Source organism: Paroedura picta, chromosome 2, assembly GCF_049243985.1.
Source record: "Paroedura picta isolate Pp20150507F chromosome 2, Ppicta_v3.0, whole genome shotgun sequence".
In the NCBI taxonomy this organism is placed as follows: domain Eukaryota; kingdom Metazoa; phylum Chordata; class Lepidosauria; order Squamata; family Gekkonidae; genus Paroedura; species Paroedura picta.
The window spans coordinates 62400800-62426837 of NC_135370.1; the positions used below are offsets into that span (position 1 = coordinate 62400800).

Sequence of the window (26038 nt, forward strand, 5' to 3'; positions counted from 1 at the left end):
TAATCACCTTCAAGGCTATATGAAGTCTGAGCCCAGTGCACCTGAAAGACTGCCTTCCTGCCTATACCCCCAAAAGAGCCTTACACTCCACCACCTGCAACTGGCTGCGGATCCCTGGCCCCAGAGAAGCATGTCAGACCTCAACAAGGGCCAGAGCCTTCTTGGTCCTGGCTCCCACCTGGTGAAGAGATCAGAGCCCTGTCCAAATTCCCACAATTTCACAGGGCCTGCAAAAGGGAGCTCCTCTGTCAGGCATTTGCTTGAGGCCGACTGACTCAAAAACATACAGCTGGTTCTCCCCCTGCCCCTCCCCCACATCCCTTCCCATAACTGAACAATCTGACCTATCCAAGGCTTTGTCAATATTACTGTTCCTGTTAAAATATTGTTCTGGTTGAAATGTTGTTATACTTATTACAATATTCTGTGTAATTACCCTGTGGTGTTCTGTGTAAACCACCCAGAGCTGTATGGAAGGTATAAAAATCTAAATAAATAAATAATGTCCATTGTGAGCTGTTCTGGCTTTTACAGGGCCAAAGTGGGTGCAGTCTACCTTAGTCTTTTTTTTTTTTATAATGATTTTTTTTTCCATAAAGATAGAAATATAATCATCATTTGAGAATATATGACCCCACATTGACTCCACAGTGATATAAACTTTTGCCCAAAACTCTAAGAGCCATAAGTCTAAGAGCCATCCACATTTCCACTACATTAAAAAAAAAAAAAAAGGCCTGTTTAGATATACAAAAGAAAAGTTATTATTAATCAACTTACTTGAGAGATCGTAGACCTCACATTAACTGCTTGATACAATCTAAGAGCTATCCTGGCAGATATTTCTAGGTTTGAGTTAGATGCTTAACATTAAACATTTCTTATAGCACAGTATAAGTTTTGGCCCTGTATCAATACCCTGATGAAGGGAGAGGAAAGTAGGGCTTTGCCTTAAAAATGTACAAAGAAAAAAAAATTACAAAAGGATTTCATAATTTCTCCTTATCCTTAATACAGATACATCTACAAACCATTTATACTTGACCCATTCTAAGAGCCATCCTGACAGGTATAAGTTGAGAGCTTTGCATTTTCTACAGATCAATATGAGCTTTGGCCCTATAACAATACACCAATTTAAGTTGAAAGCTTAACATTAAACATTTTCTACAAGTCAGTGTAGGCTTTAGTCCTAGGACAATTTACTAATAGAAGAAAGAAAAAATAAGGGGGGAGAACCCCATTTTACATTTTCAGCACTAATGATTATATTACCTATATGCCTATAAAAGAAAAGAGACAAAAACAAAAAAGAAAACAAGAGAGAAAGAGACACTGCTTCCCCTTTTTCATAGAAATGGAAATATAGAATACAGTATAACATTAAACATAAAACAATATGAGCTTTCGGTCTTCTTAAGGGGGTCTCATCTCGAGGCTTGCTACATCTTGTCGTTCCCGTAAAATTATATTCTGTCCCATTGGCCTTTGGCGTAGAAAGTGCAGTTGTACTCTTTCCCGCAGAATATGCATCGATAAATCTTGAGGCCGTTGCACCTCCTGGACTCCAGTATCAATACAATTTTTTCCCCAGAGAGATCCTTTAAATCGGTTACTTTCACTGCAGATCCATATTTCTTTTGATTGATTTTTGTACACTGTTGCTTTGAGATGGCTGTATGTCTTTTTAAAAAGGGTGTCCTTATCTGGGCTGCAGAACTCCGGCATCCCATTTTCCGTCTCCAGAATTTCAGATTTCTCTTCTACTGTTGGTTTTCCACCTTGTTTAGAGCTGTCATCAGCCACTGTTATTGATCCATTATTCCTGTTAAAGACGTCTTCCTTGGCATCTTGGATCTCCTTGAAGATATAAGTTTCAGATTTCTCTTCTGCTGTTGGTTTTCCACCTTGTTTAAAGCTGTCATCAGTCACTGTTATTGATCCATCATTCTTATTGAAGACTTCTTCCTTGCCATCTTGGATCTCCTTGGAGATATTTTTGATCAATCCATCTAAAAATACTTTGTAATCTTGGGTTTGTATCTCTATTAGATGAGCCAATCTTTTTAACATAGACATGATTTTGACTTTAAAAAAAACCGGCCCCAAACAATTTTACAAGTGGCCAGTAGAGGTCCTCTGTTTTATCCTCTAATGTTCCGGCACAGGCATGTGACGTATTGAAGCCAGTTAAGGCAGGGATTCTCGTACTGGCACAAAGTTCTCGTGAGATTTTCCCATTCACTGCTCTTATCTCTTATCTCTGAGAACCAAAACAATTACAATAAGAGCTTTTGCCAATTAATTCGAGTTGATTTGAGTCCTTCTTCTGCTTAGTTAGGAGAATTAGCCTGCCTCTTAACGAGGTGGCTTCGGGCAGAGCAGAGTAAGAGGAGGGGGGAAACAAAGGGCTTTGATGCAGGAAGAGAGATGGAGAGAAAAAAAAAGCGAGAGATACTTGCAGTAAATGATGTTTTGGAACTCAGCCGAAGTCCTCCCCTCAGTTCAAAGCGTTCATTTGTGGTAAATCATCATGTAGGGTTGAAGCAGATACTTTAAGATTAAAGAAAGAAAAGAAAGTCCGAGGTAGAAAATGGCAGTCGTCCTCTGGACCTGGAACGCTGACAGCCTATAATCCAGGGAGATATACTCCCTAAAGGATTGGAGACGGCCCCAAGAACTTCCTGGGTAGAAAGGTGAGGTGGGGTTTGCGTACCCCTCCTCTTTTCTGCCAATTGCTTGCACAATTGACCCCTGTCAGGCTTCAGAGATAGCAGAGCAGATGCCCTGCCACCCTCTCAGGACGACATCTTTTGCAGTCTACCTTAGTCTTAACATGGAACAGCCCCTCTTTCCCCAACAAATCTGATGGCTTCTCTAACAGAACTGATGATTAATTCCACCCCCCCCCCATTTACTTCATTTGTGGTTCATCTTCCTTGCTGACATTTTAAGTGGATTCCACAATTAAAGACAACATTAGGAAAAGCATAAAGTTGATTACAAACTGGAGAACAATATTCCCCAAACAGTAGAATACACAAAATATAATGCACCCATGTAGTGCAATGCAGCTAAATTGTAAAAAGAATACAAAGCAAAGAAAATTAAATATCACAGATGGCAATTAATTAATTTGGATTTCTTATCCACCATTCAGAGTTGACTCACGGCAGGTTACAATCAAGAATAAAACCCCAATACATAAAAACATTAGAAACCGTAAAACCCAAATCACAACCTGCTCGGGTGATGAAAAAAATACCCTCCCCCCATAACCCATGTCCTTCCATCTCTCAGGACTGGACTTTCCAGTTATATTTGTTCCATTGATTGTTACCTTAACTAAGGTAAGCAGTATATCCCAAGCTGCTTTTATGCTTGCTCAAAAATATGTGTAAACTCCAATGTGGATAACATTAATTGGGTAATTGTGTTGGTCTAAAGCAATAGAACAAAGTTTGAGTTCGTTGGACTCAGCGTCCTATAAGATAAAGGAAAGATCTCACTGAGTGTCGCAGAGCTTGCATGAGTCCATTTATGCTTCTACTTCTACATCCCTCGATCCAAGCCTAAACTAGGGCTCCCAACAGTCTTGTCCCCTTAGCCTTAATATGTAGAAATGGACAGTTAAACCTTTGCATGGCAAAGAGAGAGAGCAGAAAACACCTTCTGTTAAATAATATCTCAGTCGGCGTCTGTGAAACGGTCAAGGTATTTTTTTTCCCTCCAGTGTGTTAGCAACACCAGCTTAAGCGCTTGACTCGTAGCTAGAATCCTCTTCTTTCTCGGTTATTGCGTTTGTTTTTTTAAAAGAATAATACCCGACCCGATAAAAAGTGAACTCCAGTAATTTAGGGTTTAAGAGATAATTATTGTTGTTGTTAATTATTATAAAAGGGCAGGTACGCGCTCCTTCCGCTGACCTTATTTCGTACCTGCCGCTACCATCAACTTCATCTCACCCTGACTTTGCCCCTACTCTCCCCCCGCCGTCCAATTAGGTCCCACTTCATGGAGCGTCCTCGAATCACAACGCAGCCAACCTTTCTCTGCCCTGCCCCATTGGCTGCTCGCAGAACTGGCATGACGTCATTAGTCGCCCAGTCACCTCGGTAGAATTCTAGCCTCAGCCGCCCGCCCGCCCGCCCGCTTAGCGAGAGAGACCCAATAGGAGTCTGCTTACTGGCTTCGCGCGTTCCTATTGGCTGGGAGGCGAGGCGCTCGGCCGGCTCCCTTGCGGAGACCATGGCTACGCGGGGGTAGCGCAGGAGGCGGGCAAGATGTCGGCGGAGTGGCGGGTCCGTCTGCGTCTCCGGCCGCCCTCGGTGTTCCCCGCCGCCGCCGCCACCGCCGCTCTGGTTGCGTGGCTCCTGCTGGGTGGCAGCCCAGGCGCTGACCCCGCTTCGGCTGCCTGCCACCACCGCGTCCCCAGCGCCGAGGAGGTGAGGATGCCGGGGGTGCAGCCGGGTGAGCCGGTGCAAAGAGGAGGAGAAGAGGGCTAGAGCTGTGAAGACGCGCGTTGGGTTCGGCTTCGCCTGTTTCCCTTTGTCCACTCAGCTTAGTCGTTCTGACTTGCTTGCGCTGCATTTGGCTTCCGAGAATCCCTCAGTGTTTGCATATATCGGGGAGCTCCATGAAATCCTGCATAGGAGCAGTGATTCTGGACAAGTAGGCTGCAGGCTGCACCGAGCACTTCGGGGTTGTTGCTTTTAATCCTTTCTGTGAAGTTGAGGGGTCACTTGGAGCTACTGGGTTTGGGCGATCGTTATGAAGGCTCAGTAATCACGGCTGAGCTCATAATGAATTGCAAGTAACAACCAAGGCTCACCTCGCAATGGCCAGGATTAAAAGAAAGCCGATACAGTAATCTCCCTGGTAGTTGGCAACATATGTTTATAATGCAGAAGCTAGCTGAGTAGCAAAATGGAGAAACAGGATGGTGCCTGGTTCCTTGGAACACAGGGAATTAGAACTTGAGCCCCGAGTTAGGAAAGACCCATCCTAAAAATAAGTAGGGACATGCTTAGCGAACAGCTGTTTGCAATTTCAAAGTTAAAAGCATGTCTTGGATAAGGAGTCTGTGTAATGTTGCGATGATATGATGTATGCATATAATTATTGAAAAGGTATGAAAGATGAATGCCTATGTTTACCAATTCGAATAAAGGGAATCTTCCCTTTATTGCAATAAGGTCTTATCTACCTTCAGAATCTTTTTAATGTCTGTCTTTGGGTGCAGCCACCAAGCCAGAAGAACCAGGTCTTGTGTATCAATTATATTTTGTCCTGTTTTAATAACAGGGAACTCAGAGGGATCTGGGAAACTGAAATTGAAGTCTTCACATGAACAGTATATTGCTAGAACTCATTGTGCAAATACAAATGCGGATGCTGGAGTATTATTTTTTTTTTGTATATGATTTGGTTTTGTCTTTGTAACTTTGTTTACTGTACGTTACTGCTAGTGGAAAGTCAAAGTGGTACAGTGTGTACAGAATACTGAACTTTGACTGGTGCTTGTTCTTCGGTATGATGATTATGAAAACCCTGTTCTTGTGATCCAGGCCAGTGTTTTAGACAGGCACTCTGGGATTTGGTGTAGGAAAGAACAGAGAAAAATAGAAGTTTTTGTGCTGCAGCTGCACACATGTAAAGGGCCTTGTATAATAAATGATGCTGTTTTTGGACATACCACAAGCAAAGCATCTTTGCAGACCATGTGGATAGGGAGGTTCTGAGTTTTTGAAGGCTTCACGCACATTAATGCTATTTTCCATGCCACAGTTTCCATTTCCCTCATGTGCCACTGTATGACTTTTTAAAAAAAGACTCTTCCCAGACCATTTTATTTTAAAGGTAACTCTGTAACTCTTTTCAAGATGGTTATATTTCCACAAAAGAAATATAACTGACTGCTGGTTTAAAAAAGAAAGGAAGTAGGAAATGCAAAACAGCCTCTTGAGCTGTAGTGATTGATTATTTTTAAAAGCCTGAAAAACCCTTCTGCTGCCATGCATGGAGTGTGCAGGGGACATGGGGTATGGAGGTTGCTGCTACAAATACACATCTCTCTGTGTTCTTCCAATATGTGGATGAAGGAGTGCAGTTTAGTTATAGCCTGATCACTTTTACTTGAAAGTAAAGGTCTATTGATTTTGGAATTTCAGCATTGGTATGGTTAGGATGATTGGTTTAACAATATAGCCACCATATCAGTTGGCCGACAAAATCTGGGACTGAGTTGCCCCTCTTGTTCCAGTCAAGTCAATCAAAAAGTATGATTGCACAAACACTCTGGGTAGTATAGATAGGGACATACCACATTATAGAATTTGGGAGTGTGGGTGGAATGGTGAAAGGGGGCCATGTGTGGTGAGAAAGGGGCCAAGGGAGGCGAGGGTTGCTGGAAGTGAGAATGCATTACAAGTGCCAGCACTAGACTTCTGAGCTAAGGTGGGGAGCTAGAGTGCTTGGTGCCTCAGGGCCAATTTAGCTGTAGTAAGCTTCTCAGTAACAGTGGAATGGGGGAAATATATGGCACACACTCATCAGCCTCAAGGATTTGATCAGGTGGGTGATAGTACACTCCCACTTTTAAGTAGCCCATAGGGCCCAGTATTTCCACCCATATCCCTTCTGTTGCAGAGTTAATTCCCCTGATGTTGATTCTGTGCCCATTCTGATACAGCATCTCCTGCAGCCTGGCCCTCCTTATCCTGCCTATAGAGTTTATGCCCAGGGAGCAAAGAGTAAGAATAAACTGGTGATTATCACAATGGAAGAATATAAGCATTGGGGTCTCACAAGGATTGGTTTTGGGACTGTTACTATTGAATTTATTCATAAATGATCTGGAACTAGGAGTGAGTAGTGCAGTGGGTGGGGGAACATGATAATGGTTTATAAAATTATGCATGGTGTGGAGGGAGTTGACAAAGATAATTTTTCACCCCTCTCCCAAAATACTAGAACTCAGGGATATCCAACAAAGCTGATGGGCTGTAGGTTCAGGATGGCCCAAAGGAAATGCTACTTTACACAGAGAGTGATTAAAATGTGGGATTTGCTGACAGAGGATGTAGTGATGGTGACAGGCACAGAAAGCTTTAGAGGGGGATTAGACAGATTTATGGAGGATATAAGTGTATTCGTGGCCTCTAGCCATAGTAACTAAAGAGAAGCTTTCCATTCTCAGGCAGTAAACCTCTGAAGCCCAGTGCCAGGAGGCAGGGGAAAGCCTGGGCATCTGTGACCTGTTGCTGGACCTACAGAGGAGCTAGTCAGGCACTTAGACAAGATACTGGACTATATGGATCACTGATCCATATAGAGCCCTGATCCAGCAGGGCTCTTCTTATGTTCTTGTGGCCTGAAAGATCTATGCAGCAGACTGTGGTATTAATGAGGTTGGAAGATGGCATGTGTCAATTCAGATTGCAGGTGAGGGGTCACTTTTCTCAAAGTTCCCTTATATGAATTCCCTGTAAGTGGGGGAAACAGGCTTAGAATGTGAAGGGCTATGCTAGAACGATTCTCCCATGTAAAAACTCAGTACATCTAAGTTCTCTAATATTAATGTTTTATTTGCAGTGAGCATTTACACTGTGGAGCACTAAGTGTGTGACCCCATTTCCATGGTCTGAATGGTACAGCCCGTTCTGTCGCCTCAGAATTCTACTCTTCCTCCCTGCTGCTGCATGTATAGACCAAGCTCTGGTCTCTTATCTAGCCACATTCTCCTACATTGAGGGACTCCTTGAAAGGGGCATTATTTTACTGCATGTACTTTGAATATAGCATGATATAGACTGCAGAAACGTTGACATAATACATTTTACAGAACAAGGAGGGAAGGAAGGAAGGAGCCACCACCACCAAACATTTCTAAAAAGCCACAGTATGCAAATATAATATTTTTAAAAATATATATTAAGCCTCCCATTTAATAAAGAAATCACAAGATATGTTAGTATTTCTCTGGTGTTGCTTATGTAAAACTTGTAGGGATTTTCAATAAATGTTCTCTTTTACTACAAATGTACAGCCAGCGTTTGAAGTACTCTTGAAGATCCCCAAGAATTATAATTAGTTGGAAAATTGGTGTGTTTACATTTACTACTGAGGACCAAATTACAGTAACAGAAGTCCATGTATTGGTATGAAGGGATCATGTGCCTGAAGGACTGCCTCTCCCAGTATTAGCCTGTACACCAGTTGGGCTTTTGTGTTAACTTCTCCTTTCACTTCTGTCAGAGGATGAGGACTATGATGGACATTTGCAGGGTTTTTTTCAGTGACTGCAGGTCATTCTTACTCCCTTTCAAAGGTAATTTAAAATGGCTTTTTAAAAATGTTGTTAAATTTTAATTGGTTGCCGTGATTTTTTTGGTTTTAATTTCACTCATTGCAATACATGCACTAATAAGGAAATACAGAATTGAAAATTTTGAGCAGCCTTTGGAAGAGAGCTTTGGAGCTTTTATTGGCTGCTATACATATTTTGTATGTGTTAAGAACTGGTGTGTGTTAAAACCAGATCTTTGACGAAGGCCCTATAAGGGTCAAAACGCATTTGTGTATTAGTTTGCATAGTGCATAGCATACTGGCTTGCAATAGCCTATGGGCTGAATACAGTATTTGCTGGCGTATAAGACTACTTTTTCCCCTGAAAAACATGCCTCCAAGTGGTGGGGTCGTCCTATACGCCGGGTGCACTTCAGTTGGGATAAACATAGCTGCCCATAGTGGCCCATAGTACTGTAATGTACTGTAACAAACTCTATATTTTGAGTGGAAATTTTGGGGGGTCGTCTTATACGCCCAGTCGTTTTATACGCCGGCAAATACGGATATATGTTTTTAATTTCTAAAGTTGTTTTTTTTAATTGTGTGCAATAAAAGTAATATAATTTAAACAATTATACAGACATTCAACCTTTGAATGTCCTAACTGAATTCTTTACGCCAGTGTTATTTGCTTGCCATGCTAATGGGGTTCCCTATGTGGGGTGATGGTGATGTACATGTCAACTTGCAGTTTGCATGTTATGGACTAGACTAGCCAGTCATCTTTGAGTCCTGTGTTCTGTGATCCCAAATGTGTGAATTGGTTGCATAGTTATTTTAATTGCTTTATTGTTTTATGAACAGGTAGGGGATATTTGTCTTTGCTTTAATAATTTGTTGAGTAACTGAGGCTCTTGGTAACTTTAGTTGCATATTTACTTCCTCATGACTCAGATTTACCCTCTTTAAAAAATCCCTGCAGTTGTGTCATGTGACACAAAGGCTACCGATGGCATCGCTCATAAAGCAAGCCTACTCTACTGCCACAAGATTTGACTACAGATATTAGGCTGGATGAAAAGACCAAAAGTAGTTATGTATATATGGCAGATCCATTCAGAGAATGCTCAGAACAGATATCATAAAAATAAGTTCCTTATCTGACAGGATGTGATTTTGACTACATCATAGTGTTTTGTAGAGCTCTGATGTGAAAAGTAGAACGTTTTGTATAAATTATATTGCTAGTTTCAAGTGCCATTGTGGCACATAGACACATAAGCGCTAAAGAACATATAACTTTTCACACTTTGCACTCCATGCATTATATTGGGGAGCAATAAAAATAGAAATTCTAAAAAAATTATAGCCAGAGAAAAAATAGGTATGCAATTATTAAATTACTAATCAGGAACTGACCAGAACAAATGCCCACAAAAATGAGACAGAAGAATTAAGTCCAACATTCAGGAGCTGAAACTATGTAAACTGACAGTCCATCTGTCTGTCTGCTTTAATTCTCAAGGACAGCAGAAAGCCAATTTGGGGAGGGGGAAAGGATTGGTACAGCAGGCATAGCATAGAGACTCCATAGATCTGAGGAGTCAGGACCATTATGCATACAAGGTATGGACATGCATGGCTGGGAGGATGGAGTAGGATCATGCCAACTAGCTCTGCCAATGGGGTTCACCCTAATGCGAGCCTACATTCATACAAACTGCATATGGTATGACCTTAAGTATGCATGTAGACTTTATGCTGACACTGAAGTAGGAGGCAGAGACAGGCCTAATAGGTACAATCCCATTTATGATTTACTTCTGAGTATCCAGGCACTGACATGTTTAATTTGATAGGTTTTCTTGGAGGCAAGTTGCATGAAAATTTGTGGATTTTGCTTTCAAATCAGGCAGCAGTAATATACTTAAATGGATGTAAACCCCACTGAACTCAATAGGACTTTTCTGAATAAAAATACCTAGGATAGGGCTGAGGGCAATTCAGCATATTAAATGGGGAAATAAAATATTTGCCTGTTGAAACAAAAATGCTACACAAGTTGTTTGTCCAATTCTTATTAATAATAATGTTAACATTATTTTTATTGCCTACCCTTCCTGGTTGGCTTAGAGCAGGTACCAACAGTAAATATACTTTTACATTATCCAGGTTATCTATAAAGTTTATCTCAAGCAAAATCATATTAAGAAGAGAAGCACTGATGGACAACTGAGAATTAAGACTGAATACGATGGCAGTGTTGAGGAGTGAGTATCATGCTAGTCTTCCAGAATTCTTGTTGTGACTGGAAAGTAACCAATGGCAGGACAGACTTCCTCTCTCACTTCCCTTCTTTCTACCTTCCCGTCTAAGCAGGTAGCCTGGGAAGCAGCACAAAGACAGGGACCAGGGTGTTAAGGAGAGGTCCAAAGTAATTTCATTGTTACTGAGTGATTAAAAAATTGTGATGGTGATAAAACATTCTCGCCTAGAACTGCTTTCTTTTCTCATAGACTGCTTCCTGAAAAAAGGCACCTTATAAAGGTACGTCGACCTTTTTTATTGCATGTGTGTTGACTATTGCTGCGTGGAATTCTAGATGAACTGCAGCAGTTCAAACATCTATATGATGAGGTCCATTGTTGCAGGTGGGTCTTTCAGCGTTTAAGGCACTAGTTTCCCTGCCTCATCAGAATCTTCTTTTGGAATGGGATGGTCTGTTGCAAATGTAACATTCTGCAGTCTAGTCTAAACTATATTTGAAAGCCATAATAGACGGAGACCAGACTGGATAGTAGCAGCCGTTTGTCCCCTTTTTGCATGCCCTGAGGCTAGTGTTGGCGATTTGCACCAGCAGTAAGCGCTTTTATCACTAGCCCACAGTTAGCATTGAACATTTCAAGTTAGTTTAAATATTCTTGCTAAGAGAGAATCTTAATTTGGGTCAGTTTTGTGTAGCTGTTTATGTTCTGATGATGTAATGTAGCACAAATCTCTTTCATCAGACACATGTTTCACACACATAGTGCAAAGCTGTGAAAAGTTCTGGGCAAATGTCCTAAATCTAGTGATTTCTCTGTTTCAGAATCTGGCTTCATTTTTCTTGATGTGAACTTTTGTTTTTCTTTTTCTAGCATAAGCTTTTCCCACAAGCTATTTCTTATCTGGAAAAGACATTTCAAGTTCGGAAACCTACGGGTACTATCTTACTGAGCAGGTATAAATGCTCTTTGGTGGTCCATACCAGGGTGTCTTTAAGATTGCAGTTCACAAACAGATCAGTCTTCCTCAGATCCCAGTATAAGCATTCCACCTCCTGAAATGTAAACTTACCAATAATAATTGATGGTGGTTAGCAACAGAGTTCCCAGGTTGTGTGTGTGTGTGGTTCTCATGAGCCCCATAAGAATGGCTGTAGCAGGAATACCAGAAAACTAGGGAGAAGCTATAATATGACCCCTCAGAACCTGTCATCTGCTGTACTACTGAGACATTCATCATCATTTTTCTTGTCCTTTTGTGTTGTGTGGAATTTCCTTGGTAAATAACTTTCTTTCTGATTTGCCTGAAGACAGTGTGTGACAAACCAATATATAAGGAAGAAAGATGACCCACATAGATACTGTCGTGGAGCCTGTGCAGAGTTTACTAGGTGTGGTCCGGTCATAGTTCCTGAAAAACACCTGCAGGTATTTCAGTCAACAACTGTTCATTTACAGTAGTGAAACTTAGCTCTGTTTCTTATGAGAGTGAGGAATAAAAAAGATGGAAAAGGATAGTGCAGAGCCTTCAAACTTGGCAGCTTAGTGATATTCATGCCCTGTTGTTGTGGTGAGCCTTAGCTGATGTCCAAGAATCACCTTTAATCTTCCAGTCATTAACATCAGATTGCTTGAATTTCTGGCGTGAGTTGAAGTAGAAAGTTGAAATGATCAAGAGTGAACATTCAGTTCACTCTGTCAGTTCTCTGACACCAGATTTTTTAGGATTAGAAGAGCATGCTGAACACGGATAGCAGATTTCTACATTTCAGCAATGCATACTGCAGTCTCTTCAGATGTTCTCTGCATGTATGAGATACATGTTACGGATGTATTTCCGAGGTATCTAATTTTCAAAGTTTTTCATTAGATAAATAGATGCTTTCAAAGCTTGAAGACCCTTTAATATATGAGTTGGGATTCCTTTCTAAAGGAAGAGAAGTGAATATTGGGCATGCACCATGTTATTTCCTATTTAAAAACCTTTTCCTCTAATCCATACAGTTTGGATTGTTTAAGGAACAGTTGGTGGATTCTGGAAGGTGTATGTTTTGAAACCAAGAAAGTCTTGTGTACCTAAACTTTTAAAATTTGTCTACTGGTGGTGTTAATAGAAGATCTTGGTCCTAAACATAGTTTCTCAATCTAAAAAAGGATATTTTAAAATATATATATTTCTGCATTGAAAGTCAAGTGACTTTCAGATTTCAGATTGTTTCAGATTTGCTACAAACTAATTCATCATTCCTAAATCTTTTGTTTCAGCAATGTAGGGTATGTCGTGAAAACGAATGGCTTTGTGGTCCTGCCGGTTTACCAGATCAAGAAGGGGTTCAAGATGCTGACTTCATACTATACGTTAGTGCTCTGACTACTGAAAGATGCGGCCAAGAAAATATTATCGCATATGCAGCATACTGCCAACTGGAAGCAAACATGGACAGGTGAGAGTTTTTTGCAAATTAAAGTGAATTTGAAATGTAGAAATAATATGGGACTTCATTGGCTTATTCCGCCAGTTTGCTAGCTGCTACTAGCACAGAGAGCCATGATTTTTGAGAATCCTGGGCCTACACCAACAGTTTAGACATTAATAGAAATGCCTATTCTACACTCCAGTTGTGTGAGCATCGGATCCCTGTAACAGCCCATAAGTCATAAAATTAAGTATTACCAGAGTGAACTAGTACTAAGTGTTGTATGTTTAACTTCCAAGGTTTGCAAGGAGATCTGGCTTCTGTCATAAGAATAATTTTTATGACCCATTTTTCACTCCCTAAAGAAATCTCAAAGTCACCTTCCCTTCCTCTCCCCACAACAGACACCCTGTGAGATAGGTGAGGCTGAGCTCTGAGAAACTCCTCTGTGAGAACAGCTTCTAACAGGCCTGTGATGAGCCCAAGGTAACCCAGCTTGACTACATGTGGAGGAGCAGGGAATCAAACCCAGATCACCAGATTAGAAGCTGCTCCTCTTAACCACTATGCCAAGCCAGTAAGAGCTCTCAAAGGATAATCTAAGATTTTTAGATGCTCATATTTGGATTTAATTAATGTAGTTTTAGACCGTTTCTAGTATATCCTAGTTTTCATTGTACTTATGCATTTTCTGATTCTGTAAAATGCAACATGATGTCAATTGATCAGAAGCTGGATAAATGAAGTAAAATGGTCAGGTAGGAACAAAAAAAAGAACCAGGAAAATCGGGGCCTTGCAAAGAATAAATAAGTTGTTCAACCTTAGGAGATTTACGCCCTTGTATAAGTTTTCTTTTCAGGAGGATGAAAGTGGTATATGTCTGCGTTAAATAGCAGGGGAAGGAGAGCAGTGTGTGTCAGAAGTACAACAAGCTACAGTCAAATCTCAGATGCTTAGTATTGTTTCAGAAGTGTAATTTTGTATTTAGGAAGAAATTTCTGCTTGCTCCTAAAGTTTTTCTGTTTCTAAATTGACATTCAACCCAGGTGGTATAGCATAACTGCTGAGCTGCTGTTGGCCAGTAGCTTGATGTGTTTATTTGGATTGCATCAGATTGGAATGTTAAATTCATTGTTCGTCTTCAGTGCAGCCTGCTGTTGGAGCTGCACCTCTTTCAGGCCACCTGCAGAACATTTTTCTAGAATAAAACTCTTAATGGGGGTGCCCCCCCCCTTCTGGAACTGACTTGCAAGTTTTCTCACCCAAGGTGTCATGTGTTCTGGCAGTAGGCACCCCCTCCCTCGGTTCCCTTTTTTTTGCCTCCATGAAGATAGAAAGCTTTTTCTTTGTATCGTTTTGAGTGACTGGCTTACACTGATTTTTTCCTTCTGGCATGATCACTTGTGGTAGCTAAGATATGGCTACCAAAGTGCTGTTAAAAAGTGTCCTAAATATGGGACCAAGATGATGTACAGCAGTTAGCATGAACTTTGTCTCACGTGTCTTCAAGAGTCCCATAATGTTGGTGCTTGTTCTCTTTGTCAACACTTCATGCCTAATGCTCAATGTGATAAGGCTTCGGAGAAGACATTGTCCCCTTTGGTTCCTCTGAAGTCCACACCGAGCTTGGACCCTTCCCCTTCGAGCAATTTAGCATTCCGATCTGACACCAGGGACCCATTCCAGACCATTGTTGGTTTCGATGAGCTATTAAGAAAATTCCAAGTTTATCAAAGAGGGCCTCCTCTATAGCACCTTGCTTCAGTCTAGATGGCCTCAGTCGCCGTCTCTGGCTCAAATGACTCCTGCTTGTTCCCAATCAGAACCTCTAGTGAAGAAACAGGAGGAGTTGAAACCTAAGGATAGGGCTAATTCAGTTGTAAGCATAGCAGACATCACTTGCCCCCAGAAGGTCCACAGATGACCAAGACGTCATTCTGGTGCCTTCTTGCACCCTGTCACCGCACTTTGACTCTCCTGGCAGGCCCCTTACAGATTTAGGTGAGGATCAATTGAGTATCCTTATGGGTCAGTTCATGAGACTGGGACCAGCTCCCTCACTGTTGCGGCAGCAAGCATGCCCTCCCCAATACTATACTGTATGTCACCTACATACCTAAAGAGATACCCACTAACCCCACCCATAAGATGCCAGTATGAGCGATCTTAGATTTACCCAAACCCATTTCAAGCTTGCTCTGTTCTGATTTCCATCTTGTTATAGCTCCAAGAGTGCTTCTGACACTTTACTCAAAAATATCGTAGGAAGGGATCCAACCATGGTTTCACCTAGCAAGGATCTGCTTCTTTATGGAAAGCAAATGTTGAGAATAGCCAAGGTTCTTGATGTTAGGAGAAGTCTTCTATATTGTGCTGACAGGACCAAGCTATTCTATAAGGAAAGGACACTTTTTGTGTCATATTGGGGCCCCAAGAAGGGGAAGGCTGCCTTGTTCCAGTCTTTGTCCTGGTGACAGGGAGACAGACGCCACTTGAGTACAGCCTCCTCGGCTGCATTCCACAGAAAGGTTCCCCTAGTGGACACCTGCAAGGCTGCTACCTGGTCTGCAGAGGATACATTTGTGAAGCATTATACCGCGTACCTGTAAGCCAGAAGGGATGTAGATGTGGGGAAAGCAGTCCTTCAAGCTCTCTTTCAGTGAGACCTTCACCCCCTCTCCTCTGGTGAGTAACTTGCTAATGGTCCCATATGGGACTGCACTGAAGATAAAAACAGGTTATTGGTCAGCAGTATCTTCTTTGCAGATACGTATTCCCTTCCTCCTGCCCCACTATAAACTCTCCTATGATTCCTTCTGTCATTTGGGGTTGCAGCAGCCTTGCAGGAACAGGGGGAAAGGAGTACCTGCCATTGGAGCACATGATGCCTTGGGCAAGAAAACCCATGTATGTCAGTTCCCAAAGGGGGTACCCCCTTTAGGAGCTTTATACCAGAGAAAATGTTCCACATACACAGTTTCAGCGTGTGTCTGCACAGAAGACATCGATGAGCAACAGTTACCGTGCGTACACTTTTTATTCAAACACAAATCTAAACATAAATTTAATCTATCTAATAATTGTGAGAACTGTATGTTCCAATATGACATGGTTTTTCTTTTGTCATTTCCTAGACCAATTGCAGGGTATGCCAATCTCTGTCCAAATATGATTTCAACCCAGCCACAAGAGTTTGTTGGGATGCTGTCTACAGTAAAACATGAAATCATTCATGCATTGGTAAGAATTGATACTTAAAGCATCATTTTAAACAACTGGTGGTATCTTGAAACATGTATAAGTGTCCTTGGTACACATGGAAGCCAGGTTTGCCTATGCAGACAGATTGCTTTTCAAGTACTTTCCTCCGTATTTCTTCGTTTTGGGGCTTCTGAGTAAAACACGCACTTTGATACTAGTAATTCTAATATGCTTGCATTTGGGCTTGTCTTAAAGGGTTTTTCTGCTGGTCTGTTTGCTTTTTATCATGATAACGAGGGAAATCCTTTGACTGCCAGATATGCAGAGGGAGTGCCGTCCTTCAATGAAAGGTATGTAAGCTTTCTTTAAGTGGGGATATTTATGAATATTTTTTTCTAACAACATTTAATAACATGACTAAGAGTACTTGTTTGCTTTGATGATGTTTCTTTTGTGTACACAGAGTGCCAGGGTGTTATGAACAATTGTCTTTAGAGAAGTCATATCTTTAAAAAAAATCATAATCCTTCCCAGTTGGACAACCCAGCAGTCAAATTTTTATTAGAACCTGCTTGACAGCCATGTTATATTAAATCTCTCTTCTTTATAGCCTTGGCTTATATCAGTGGAGCAATAAAGTTGTTCGTAACGCAGTAAGAATATGGGATGTACGGGGCAATAAGATTCTACGTCACAATATATTTCTTCTGATAACTCCTAAAGTAGTTGTAAGTATAACTTGGCTTTTTCACAGAAGTTTGCAATATTTCTCAGATAGCATCTATTCATGCCATGTCCCACTAGGGAAAGCTGTCTTAACAGTTAGAGAAATGGGTGTGACTTAATATCTGTTCCAGGTAAACTACTGGTGATTGACATAATCCAAATAATGGGGGGTGGGGTGGCTAAATTAGGTTAATCTAGTTAATTAAAAACAAAGATAAAGAGATAAGAAAAGAGAGGGAAAAGCGAGTGATAGGAAGAAATATAGGTAGAAGGAAAGAAAGTAAGAAAGAGAAAGAAGAACAGAGACAAATAGAGAGAAAGAGGGGGGAATAGACAGAGGAGTACAGAGAGAATGAAAGAGATAGAAATTAATAGAGGGAGAGAAGTAAATGAAGAGAGGGGAAGAAAGTGATAGAAAAAGACAGAGTTAGACCGCAGGACTCCAGTGGACCGGAAAGCCCTCTGAGGCCGTGGGAGGGCTTTCCGGCCCAGGGGGGAATGCAGCCAGCGCTCCCCCATGGCACTCACCAGCCCTCCAGCAGGCTTTCCGTGCAGTGGCCAGGAGTGCAATGGCAGCTTCACTGTGTGCTTCCTGATTGGCCTGGAGTCCGGACAGGCGCTCCACCCGGGAGGGCTCAGCTCTTATTTATATAGCCAATAGTTACAGATATGTATTATATATAAAATCTGTGCTAGATTAGTTTTGATAACATCCTTTGTGAAGTGGACATAACCTCCTGTGTGTTTTGCTGCATGAAGGCAGTCCTGATTTTAATATAACTCTGATATGTAGGAAACCCTGATCTTTACTCTGGTTTTTCAAATAAAGCTGTTCTGTATTTTGAGATTTTTCTTCTGACATTTCTTTCTCAAGGAAGAAGCCCGGAAACATTTTAACTGCCCCATCCTAGAGGGGATGGAACTTGAAAATCAAGGGGGCATGGGCACTGAGCTCAATCACTGGGAGAAACGATTATTGGAGGTTAGTAAAGATAATTCTGATGTTGGAATGTTATGGTTTAAGAGGGGTAGTAGTATGCAGAAGATCCCAGGTTCAATTACCAGCATCTTTATTTAAAAGGCTGAAGTGGTAGGTGATCTGAAGGACCCTACCTGAGATGGTAGAGGGCCCCTGCCAATCAGTGTAGTCAATACTGACCTTGTTGGACCAGTGTTCTGATTTAGTGTAAGGTGGCACTGCATTCAGACAGCAGACACAGATTAGACCTTTTGTTTGTCCAAAGTTGCCCTGCCATGTTAACTTTTGCATGTGAAGACTGTCATTCTCAGGTTTCCAAAACATTCCAGTGGTGGTGTGTATGGAGTACCTTCATTCTTTGGAATATCATAGGGTTGCTCCATGTGTTCATATGTTTCTAGTTAACACAGGGGGGTGAGGGGAGCATGCAGCAGCATCAATAACTAATATTTTACTTTTCTGGCTTAATTTGTCACCAGTTCCAAAATGTTTGGCTAGAAATAAAATATCTAAGGATGTGTTACTGAAAGTTTCTTCCCTGCCTATTTTCAGTCTCTGTTGTCTAAAGCTTGACAATATTTTAAAAAGCAAAAACTGGTAGTCTAGGGCAGTGGTCCCCAACCTTTTTATCACCGGGGACCGGTCAACGCTTGACAATTTTTCTGAGGCCCGGGGGGCGGGGTAATCTTTTGCCGGGGGACGTTGCTGCCACCACCTGAGCCCCTGCTCCATTTGCTTTCCCGCCAGCGCCCCTGACTTCCTGCCACCCACTGTGGGGTGCTGCCAGCAGCAGCTGTGCAGTGCCACGCCAAGGGGGAGCCCCAGCCATGGCAGCCGCCGGAGAGCACCAAAGATGAGCCGGCAGCAGAGTGGCAGGGCAGCCCCTGAGGCAGCAGCCAGGGAGGAGGACGAGAAGGAGCCGTGGCCCGGTACCAACTGATCCACGGATTGGTACCGGTCTCCGGACCGGGAGTTGTGAACAGCTAGTCTAGGGGATACAGAATTATGTAAAGTTAAATGGGCCTATACTGAACAGTACATAATTTTAAAGGGAACAGATCTTTTAAGCACAAATATTATCCATGTGAAATGAATAGCTTTGCACAGAGACAGTCTTTAGAAAACTTTGACTTTATTGACCTGTTATTTACAGAACGAAGCAATGACTGGATCACACACTCAGAACAGGGTGTTCTCCCGAATCACATTGGCTTTAATGGAAGACACTGGGTAAGAACCAGTAGCTGGATAAGAAAGCCTTAATGTTACCTTTAAAAATACACTTCAGTATAGTGCAGTTGACGTTGTTCAAGCTTTGAAAACAATGTCATCTGTATCGTATATACGTTTGTTAGCCTAAGCATACACATTGTTTTGTAGGAGTTTTGTATCTCAAGATGGTTTTGTTGATTTTGGATGTCTAGGGCAGGGGTAGTCAACCTGTGGTCCTCTAGATGTCCATGGACTACAATTCCCATGAGCCCCTGCCAGCAAATGCTACTGTTTTTCAGACAAATACATCAGCTTGCCCCAGGGTGCATTTTGCCCTATATCCAAGAGCACCTAGCCACTGGTGCAGGGTGTGTGATTTGGGTCTTGTTGCATACTCCCACTTTGTTGAGTTACTTCTCTCCACAAAATGCTGGTCTTTTTGCTGCTCAACTTGCTACTTCTGTGAGACTGGTAGTTCTGACCCTCTATGAAATCACTTCTCCTGTCTCCTCCCTGTGTTTTTCCTAGAGAGCTCTTGAGTATATGTTGTGTGCATTTTGTTGTATTCTTTCTCTTTTTAATAAAAAGCTTTTCCAGTTGAACATCTGCCTGGTTTATTTCAAAGGTTCTCTTAAGGGTTCTCTGTAGACATAGGTGGAGAATCCCACTTAGTCCCTCTCACTCCCATCTTCTTAAAGCTAATTCCCCCAACTAATTAGGGGACAGATTTGTGGTGGATCATGCAGGCAACACCTTGCAGCTCTAAATACTGTGAGTAGACACAGATGACTTAGAGGGCAGGTGTGGGGAGACATCCCCAGAGAACCTCTCACCAGAGTGTGTGTGGTTCTGTGAGTGTGATGCTATAAGAACGACTATCAGAGTTGGAATCTTTCCCCCTTTTCACCTCTTGGGCCTGTGTCATTCAACCATACCTATTAGCCCTTAAGTCTGTGCAAAAGGCCATGAGGTTCTTTAGGGTGCAAGGAGGTGATACATGCTGTTCTTCTGTCAACTCCCCTACCTTGGGTTAATTAGAATTGATTTGGAGTGTAGAAACAGGGTAGGAATCCCTCAGAATGAACCACAGTTAGCTATTTCATGCTCAGCAGCAGGAGGGAGTTCCCAGCACCATAACTTTAATTCCCCAGGGTTCATGCCCCTTAGAAGAACAGTTGTGTGCATCTCCATGGTGACAGATGTGTTAGGATTTAGCAGTTTTCCTGGACTGTGGGGCAAGGTATCCTCTTTAAAAAATTGGCATTTGAATTTGGACCAGGTTAGGTTAGTTTGGTTCCCGACTTTCTTGCTGTTCTGCTCTGCATACCTCACCAGAGCAACAGCTTTAAGTCCCAAAGAGTTTGTTTCCCCCCTTGCCACTTAACTGCACTGTAGAGCCAAGGTCTCTTTAAGGGTTGGAGTGAATCCTTCCTGTCCCTCAACTTATGTCCCTGTTTTAGGTTCACAGTTAGTGGTTAACTAATTGTGATATATTGGACCTATTATGGACTCTTAGGAGTTGAACAACCAGGCAGTGAGAGTAGCAACTCTTTGGCCCCAAGAGCAATTTTTCAGCCTCACCTAAAACTCTCTTTGAGGAGAGCTGCAACTATGTTCAAACATTGCCCTAACTTGGACAAAATGAGCGAAGTGGGTGGTCAAGAAAGGCCAAAAAGCATGGGAGTAAGACTCCTCCAGATGCCCCAACCCCATACAGACACTGCTCAATGCCTTCCAGGCGCAGTGCAAGAAGTAAAAGTTGTGAGGCTCTAAGAAAGAGGCTTGTGCAGCATGGGGGTCTTTGGACTGACCTGAATAACTGCATGAACATTGCCAGGGAGGTCGATGCTAAGCTCAAAAGCTAGATCAGCTGCAAGCAGAGAAATCTAATCAGCTTGTAGACAAAGATACTTTTGTTTTCATTGCCTAGGACTCCAGGGAGAAGTTAGAAGAGGCCTTATGAGGAGAGAGGTGCAGTGTTAGAACAGCAGCTCCCCCAAACCCAGCATGAAGCTCATTATCTAGCTGTCCCCCAAAAAACTCAACACGCTGAAGTTAACCATGAAGCATACCATAAGTGTACCCAAAGGAGTCCCAAAGCAGCTTGCAAATACCTTTAGCTTCTTCTTCCCACAACAGATAACCTGTGAGGTACACGCATGATGTAACTAGGGAAGTTATTAGAATAATTAGGGACATAGGATTCAAAGCAAGCAAGAAAAAAGCACAGCTAGTTAAAACCAAGGTGAAATACCTTGGCCTTGCACTAGATACCCATGCCATGATTCCCAGAGAGTCAAGTTCAACCTTGGAAGATGGGTGGCAGCAGCAGAGCATCAAGCCGGGCTCAGTGCTGGGCCTTGCTGCTCTGCTGCTGCCTCCTCCGCTGCCAGTCTTCTGAGGCTGGGCCAATTCTCCTGAGCGCAGGACCAATCTTGGAGGATGGGTGGCAGTGGCACGGCCGCTTCCTGGGCTTTGAGGTCAGTGCTGCTGCCGCCTCAGCCTCCTTGGCCTCTTCGGCCAGCTGCCTCCCTGCCTCTTCTGATGCACTCCCTGGGGTGGAACTGCAGACCACATGTCCATAGCCATTTCCAGGGGGCGTGCCAGAAGATGTGTTCCACTTAAAAAATGCAGATCTTTCAGCTGTTCCAGTGATTAGTGCCAGCACCCAGCTTTTTACATAGTACCAAGCATACTGTCTTATGTTCCACTTTCTTACTTTTGGAAAATGTTTTCTTTTTGATCATTTTTGTCATCCATGTCTTTGAACATGTCATCTAATCTGCATGACCAGAAAGCTTTGCTGAAGAATGAGCCCTGATTCACCCAGCAGTACCTTTAGATCTTTGACCTTTTTTGTTAGGCCTGGCTGCTACTGGCCTTTAGATCTTGGAGAAAACCAACAGCTTAGCTTTTCCTGCTTTTCCCTCCATCAACACCCCCCCCAAAAAAAACCCACAGCTCTGGCCATGTGGTTCCAAACACTGATCTCTCTCAGCTTCTTCTCAAGCTGTAGGCACCCAAACCTGGATTCACCAGCCTCCATTAATGGGGCAGCCATGCAGTCATCCACCCATCTGTTCCTTCAAATGCTCACCAACAAAGTCATTGGCCATGCCTCCGCAAACCTTTTGGCCTGTGATCGGTATTTATTGCCAGCCACAAACACTTCTCTGTGATTCTCTAAACATAGTCTTTGAATATGGTGTCTGTGAGTGTGCGCGCGCCGTATGTCCTGATTGTCCAAGACAATCAGGACATGTGGACAATCAGGACATCTGGGTGGGGTGATTTAAAAATGTTTTTGTCTTCTGTATTAAAGCTGCTGGTTACTTTGGCTTCAGGGGGAGTAATTTTCAAAATCTATTTCGCACAAATTATCTGTGTATACGTTTTTATGGTTATGATATGATGGTTTTCATGTTTGTTATCTTCCATGAATTCGTTGTTTTATGTAAGTTGATCCGGTGCTTTAAGTCATTGTTTTATTTGTTCCATTAATTCGCTTTATCATTTGGCTAATTCATTTGCCTCATTATTTAGTCAAACTGATTGAGTTGATTCATTTATCTCTTGCTTCACTATTTGATTTAGTATTTGGTCATTTTGAGTTGCATTTAATTTGATCTTGTAGATAGTGAAGCCTTTCCCCTCTATTGCCCCCTATTCACAAACAAACAACAGCTTAGATTCAGGAAAGAAAAAGATTTTTGTCTTTAATCTGGTTTGTTTTAGTTTCTGCTCAATCATTTTTAGTTGATGACCCTCTTTCTCCTTCCTTGTCCTCCTCATTCACTTCTCCTCTTCTCTCTTTTTTCCTAGGTCCCCCATCCTGTTTGCCTCTTCATTTAAGTAAACCAAGTAATATGCCTAAAATGTATTTCCTTGGCTGGGGGGTTGCTAGCAGTCAGACCACTCCACTTGCAGAGGGGCAGTTTATAGCTTAGAAAAGCAGAAGCCCCCTCTTAATATCACCTCCAAAATCATTACTGCCTGGCCCAAAATGAAATAAAATGGATGCCAGTCAGGAACAAGTCTAGGCAAGTGTTTTGGAAGTGTGAGTAAGAATAGTTGTCTACTTTTCCCTCCATGCCCTGGAGAGATGTATAACTATAGGACAGTTGGGTCTCCCAAAACATTTTGATTCAGTCTTGAACTAATCCTATTAAGTCCAACCTTGTTTCCTCTGCACTCACTTACCCTAATTAAGTACTACTTAATCAACCCTTAATTCTAATTCTCTTCAATTCTATTTGTTCAACTTAGTTCTAATCTTCAAGCCCATTAGCTTTCCTGTCCAGTACTTGTAAGGTCATCAAGCTTCTCCCAAATAATTGTCCACCTCAGGAAAGCCCATCAAGGTATTGGGGAGGGGAACAAATACATCAGCTTGCCCCAGGATACATTTTGCCTTATATCCAGAGCATCCAGCCACGGTTCCATGTGTGTATGTTACTTGGATCCTCTCACTCCGCCCCCACTTTGTTGGATTTCTTTTTTTCTCCACAAAATGTTGTTCATTTTGCTGCTCAACTAGCTGCTTCCATGGACCTCTTTCTTAGACACTAGCAATTATAGCCCTGCCTGAAATCGCTTCTCTCATTTCCTCCATGTGTTTCTCCTAGTTAACTCTTGTGTGTGTGTTTATTGTGTGCATTTCATTGTATTCTTTCTCTTTTTCATAAATGGTCTTTTCAGTTGAACATCTGCCTGGTTTATTTTGAGAGTTCTCTTGAGGGAAAAATCCCTGTAAATATAGGCAAAGAATTCCAGTTACCTCCTCTCACTCTGTTTCCTTAAAGATAATTCCCCCAACTAATTAGGAGACTGCCTCTTTGAGTAACAAGGTTTGTGACCTTCCTCCTCTTTGTGATGTTTTCCCATTCAGGAGCAGCCCAACAGAGCAGTTATTTGCCCCTTACAGAGAACCTGTACTGATATGGGCCCCTGTATATTTCCCTCCATCTGGACAAATAGCAGCCCCACAGAGCAGCAAAATGACAGCAGGGGAAGAGACTTAACTCTCCCTTCTTTTGTATTGTGGACATTATCTGAATCAGACCTACGCATGCCTGCTCTTTAAAGAAAACGTCTGGAATGTACATTCACAGCATTCTATGCATTTCATCTTCACATGCAGAAGATCCAAGGTTCAATCCCTGGCCTCTCCAGTTCAAAGGGTCAGGTAGTAGTTGAAGTGAAGACCTCTGCCCGAGACTCTGAAGAGCCACTTCCAGTCTGAGTAGGCTGTACTGACCTCAGTGGATCAGTGGTGTGGTTCAGTGTAAGGCAGCTGGCTTGGGTCTTACACCCTGTGCCTTGATTGTGGGGATGTTGTGTTTTAGCCCGGAGATCTGAAACCAAAGTTTCTTTTTTACTGCTTTTCATCTCAGCATGTTCTGTGTGTTGTGCAGTTGAGAACTAAACAGTCATCGGAACAAGCAGTAGCATGTACTCCATAGTTACTCCAAATAGCAAGGCTTTTCACTCCTACTTCGAACATGTGAAATGTAAAAGACGTAAGATCAAGCTATAATCAGGGCTGCAAACATGGCTTTGGATAGATGTAAGCCTTTTTTTTGGGGGGGGGGAGTTACTGCCAAAGACACATCTGCATCTGACTAGCTTATACTTTCAGTGAAAGGGGGGAGTGGTGTCCTGATGATGTTTGTTTTAAGTTGCTAACAATAGCATAAATAGGGTATAATTCAAAAGCACTGAGTGCAGGGAGCAAGCCTTGGAACCTTTATATGCCTGATGTAGGAATACTCGTGTATGCTATAGCTTCAACTGCCTATAACGTTACAAGAAGTTCAACATGTACAATTTGTTGTTTCCTTAAGATGTTTAATGCGCACCATCAAGATCTTTGGAAGAGTTTCTTGCCTACCATTCAGCAGTGCAAGATCAAATAACAGTATTTCCATTTCAACATATCTTTGCAGCTGGTATAAAGCCAACTACAGCATGGCAGAAAAACTAGACTGGGGCCAAGGTAAAGGCTGTGACTTCGTGATGAAGAGTTGTAAGTTTTGGATTGACCAGAAGCGGAAAAAGTAAGAATGCAGTTCCTGAAGATACATGGTTATACCTCTAGCTAATGGTACTTAATTGCACCATTCAATGTTTGGATGGCTAGTGGTGTCTTGAGGGAGGGGGAATGTTGTTGATATATAGTTGTAACAGTTTTGTGTTTAATGTCATTTCAAGGAAAGAAGAGGTGGCCCCATATTGTGACACATTGCGGAGTAATCCACTGCAGCTAACCTGCAGGCAGGACAAAAAGGCAGTAGCGGTATGCAATTTACAGAAGTTCCCACAGCAGCTGCCTCAAGAGTATCAGGTATAATGGATCAGCTTCATGAAAAAGTATGTCACTTACCCTCTCCCCTGTGTCATGTTATCAGATTGCTTCAATCCACCTTTTGAATTTTACAGAAATTGGAAAGAAAGGGGCATAACGTAAGCAGACTGAAAAATGTGTTGTGCAATGTTATAAGATTTTCATATATAGATTTATCTCTACACTTAACGGTATTCCCATACATCTCCGAAATATATCCCCTAGATATTCACACACGCACAATACCTTTATTGGCATAAAGCAGATTAGCAAAATGAACAGAGATAGTCAGGATACATCAATCAGTTTAAGTTTAAAAACTGAAGACAAAAATTCAGCCATAATAAAAGTGACATTGGTGTCCTTATCACTCAATAAAAATGGGCAGATCAGATCTTTTGAATGGTTTCTCCATTTTGATATAAAAGGTATAATATGCATTCGCTGCACAATAAACAAGGGACAGTCCAGTAATATATCTTGCATGGTGTCAGGAGTCTTTAATTCACAGGGACATAGTTTATTTTCTAAAGGAATCTTGGCAAATCTCCTTTGTAATACTTTGGATGGAAAGGTGTTGAGCCGAGCAAGCAAAAACGCTCTGC

The 26038-nt window shown here is 42.1% G+C and overlaps 1 protein-coding gene across 3 annotated transcripts in view; it reads left to right on the top strand.

Moving 5' to 3' along the window:
- The first annotated feature begins 4232 nt into the window (after window positions 1-4232).
- LMLN (leishmanolysin like peptidase) overlaps window positions 4233-26038 on the top strand; it is a 32905-nt gene continuing 11099 nt past the window's right edge. Inside the window, exons 1-14 of one of the 3 annotated variants that reach the window (XM_077320354.1) lie at window positions 4309-4445; window positions 10463-10560; window positions 10670-10724; window positions 10807-10837; window positions 11428-11510; window positions 11865-11982; window positions 12820-12998; window positions 16107-16212; window positions 16429-16523; window positions 16784-16901; window positions 17774-17881; window positions 19032-19108; window positions 25036-25146; window positions 25301-25433. In XM_077320354.1, coding sequence (XP_077176469.1) covers window positions 10545-10560; window positions 10670-10724; window positions 10807-10837; window positions 11428-11510; window positions 11865-11982; window positions 12820-12998; window positions 16107-16212; window positions 16429-16523; window positions 16784-16901; window positions 17774-17881; window positions 19032-19108; window positions 25036-25146; window positions 25301-25433 — 1230 coding nt within the window. In that variant the 5' untranslated portion in view covers window positions 4309-4445; window positions 10463-10544. Of the gene's footprint in view, window positions 4446-4487; window positions 8330-10462; window positions 10561-10669; window positions 10725-10806; window positions 10838-11427; window positions 11511-11864; window positions 11983-12819; window positions 12999-16106; window positions 16213-16428; window positions 16524-16783; window positions 16902-17773; window positions 17882-19031; window positions 19109-25035; window positions 25147-25300; window positions 25434-26038 lie in introns of those variants that run through there. The other 2 variants (XM_077320355.1, XM_077320353.1) reach the window with 2 other exon arrangements.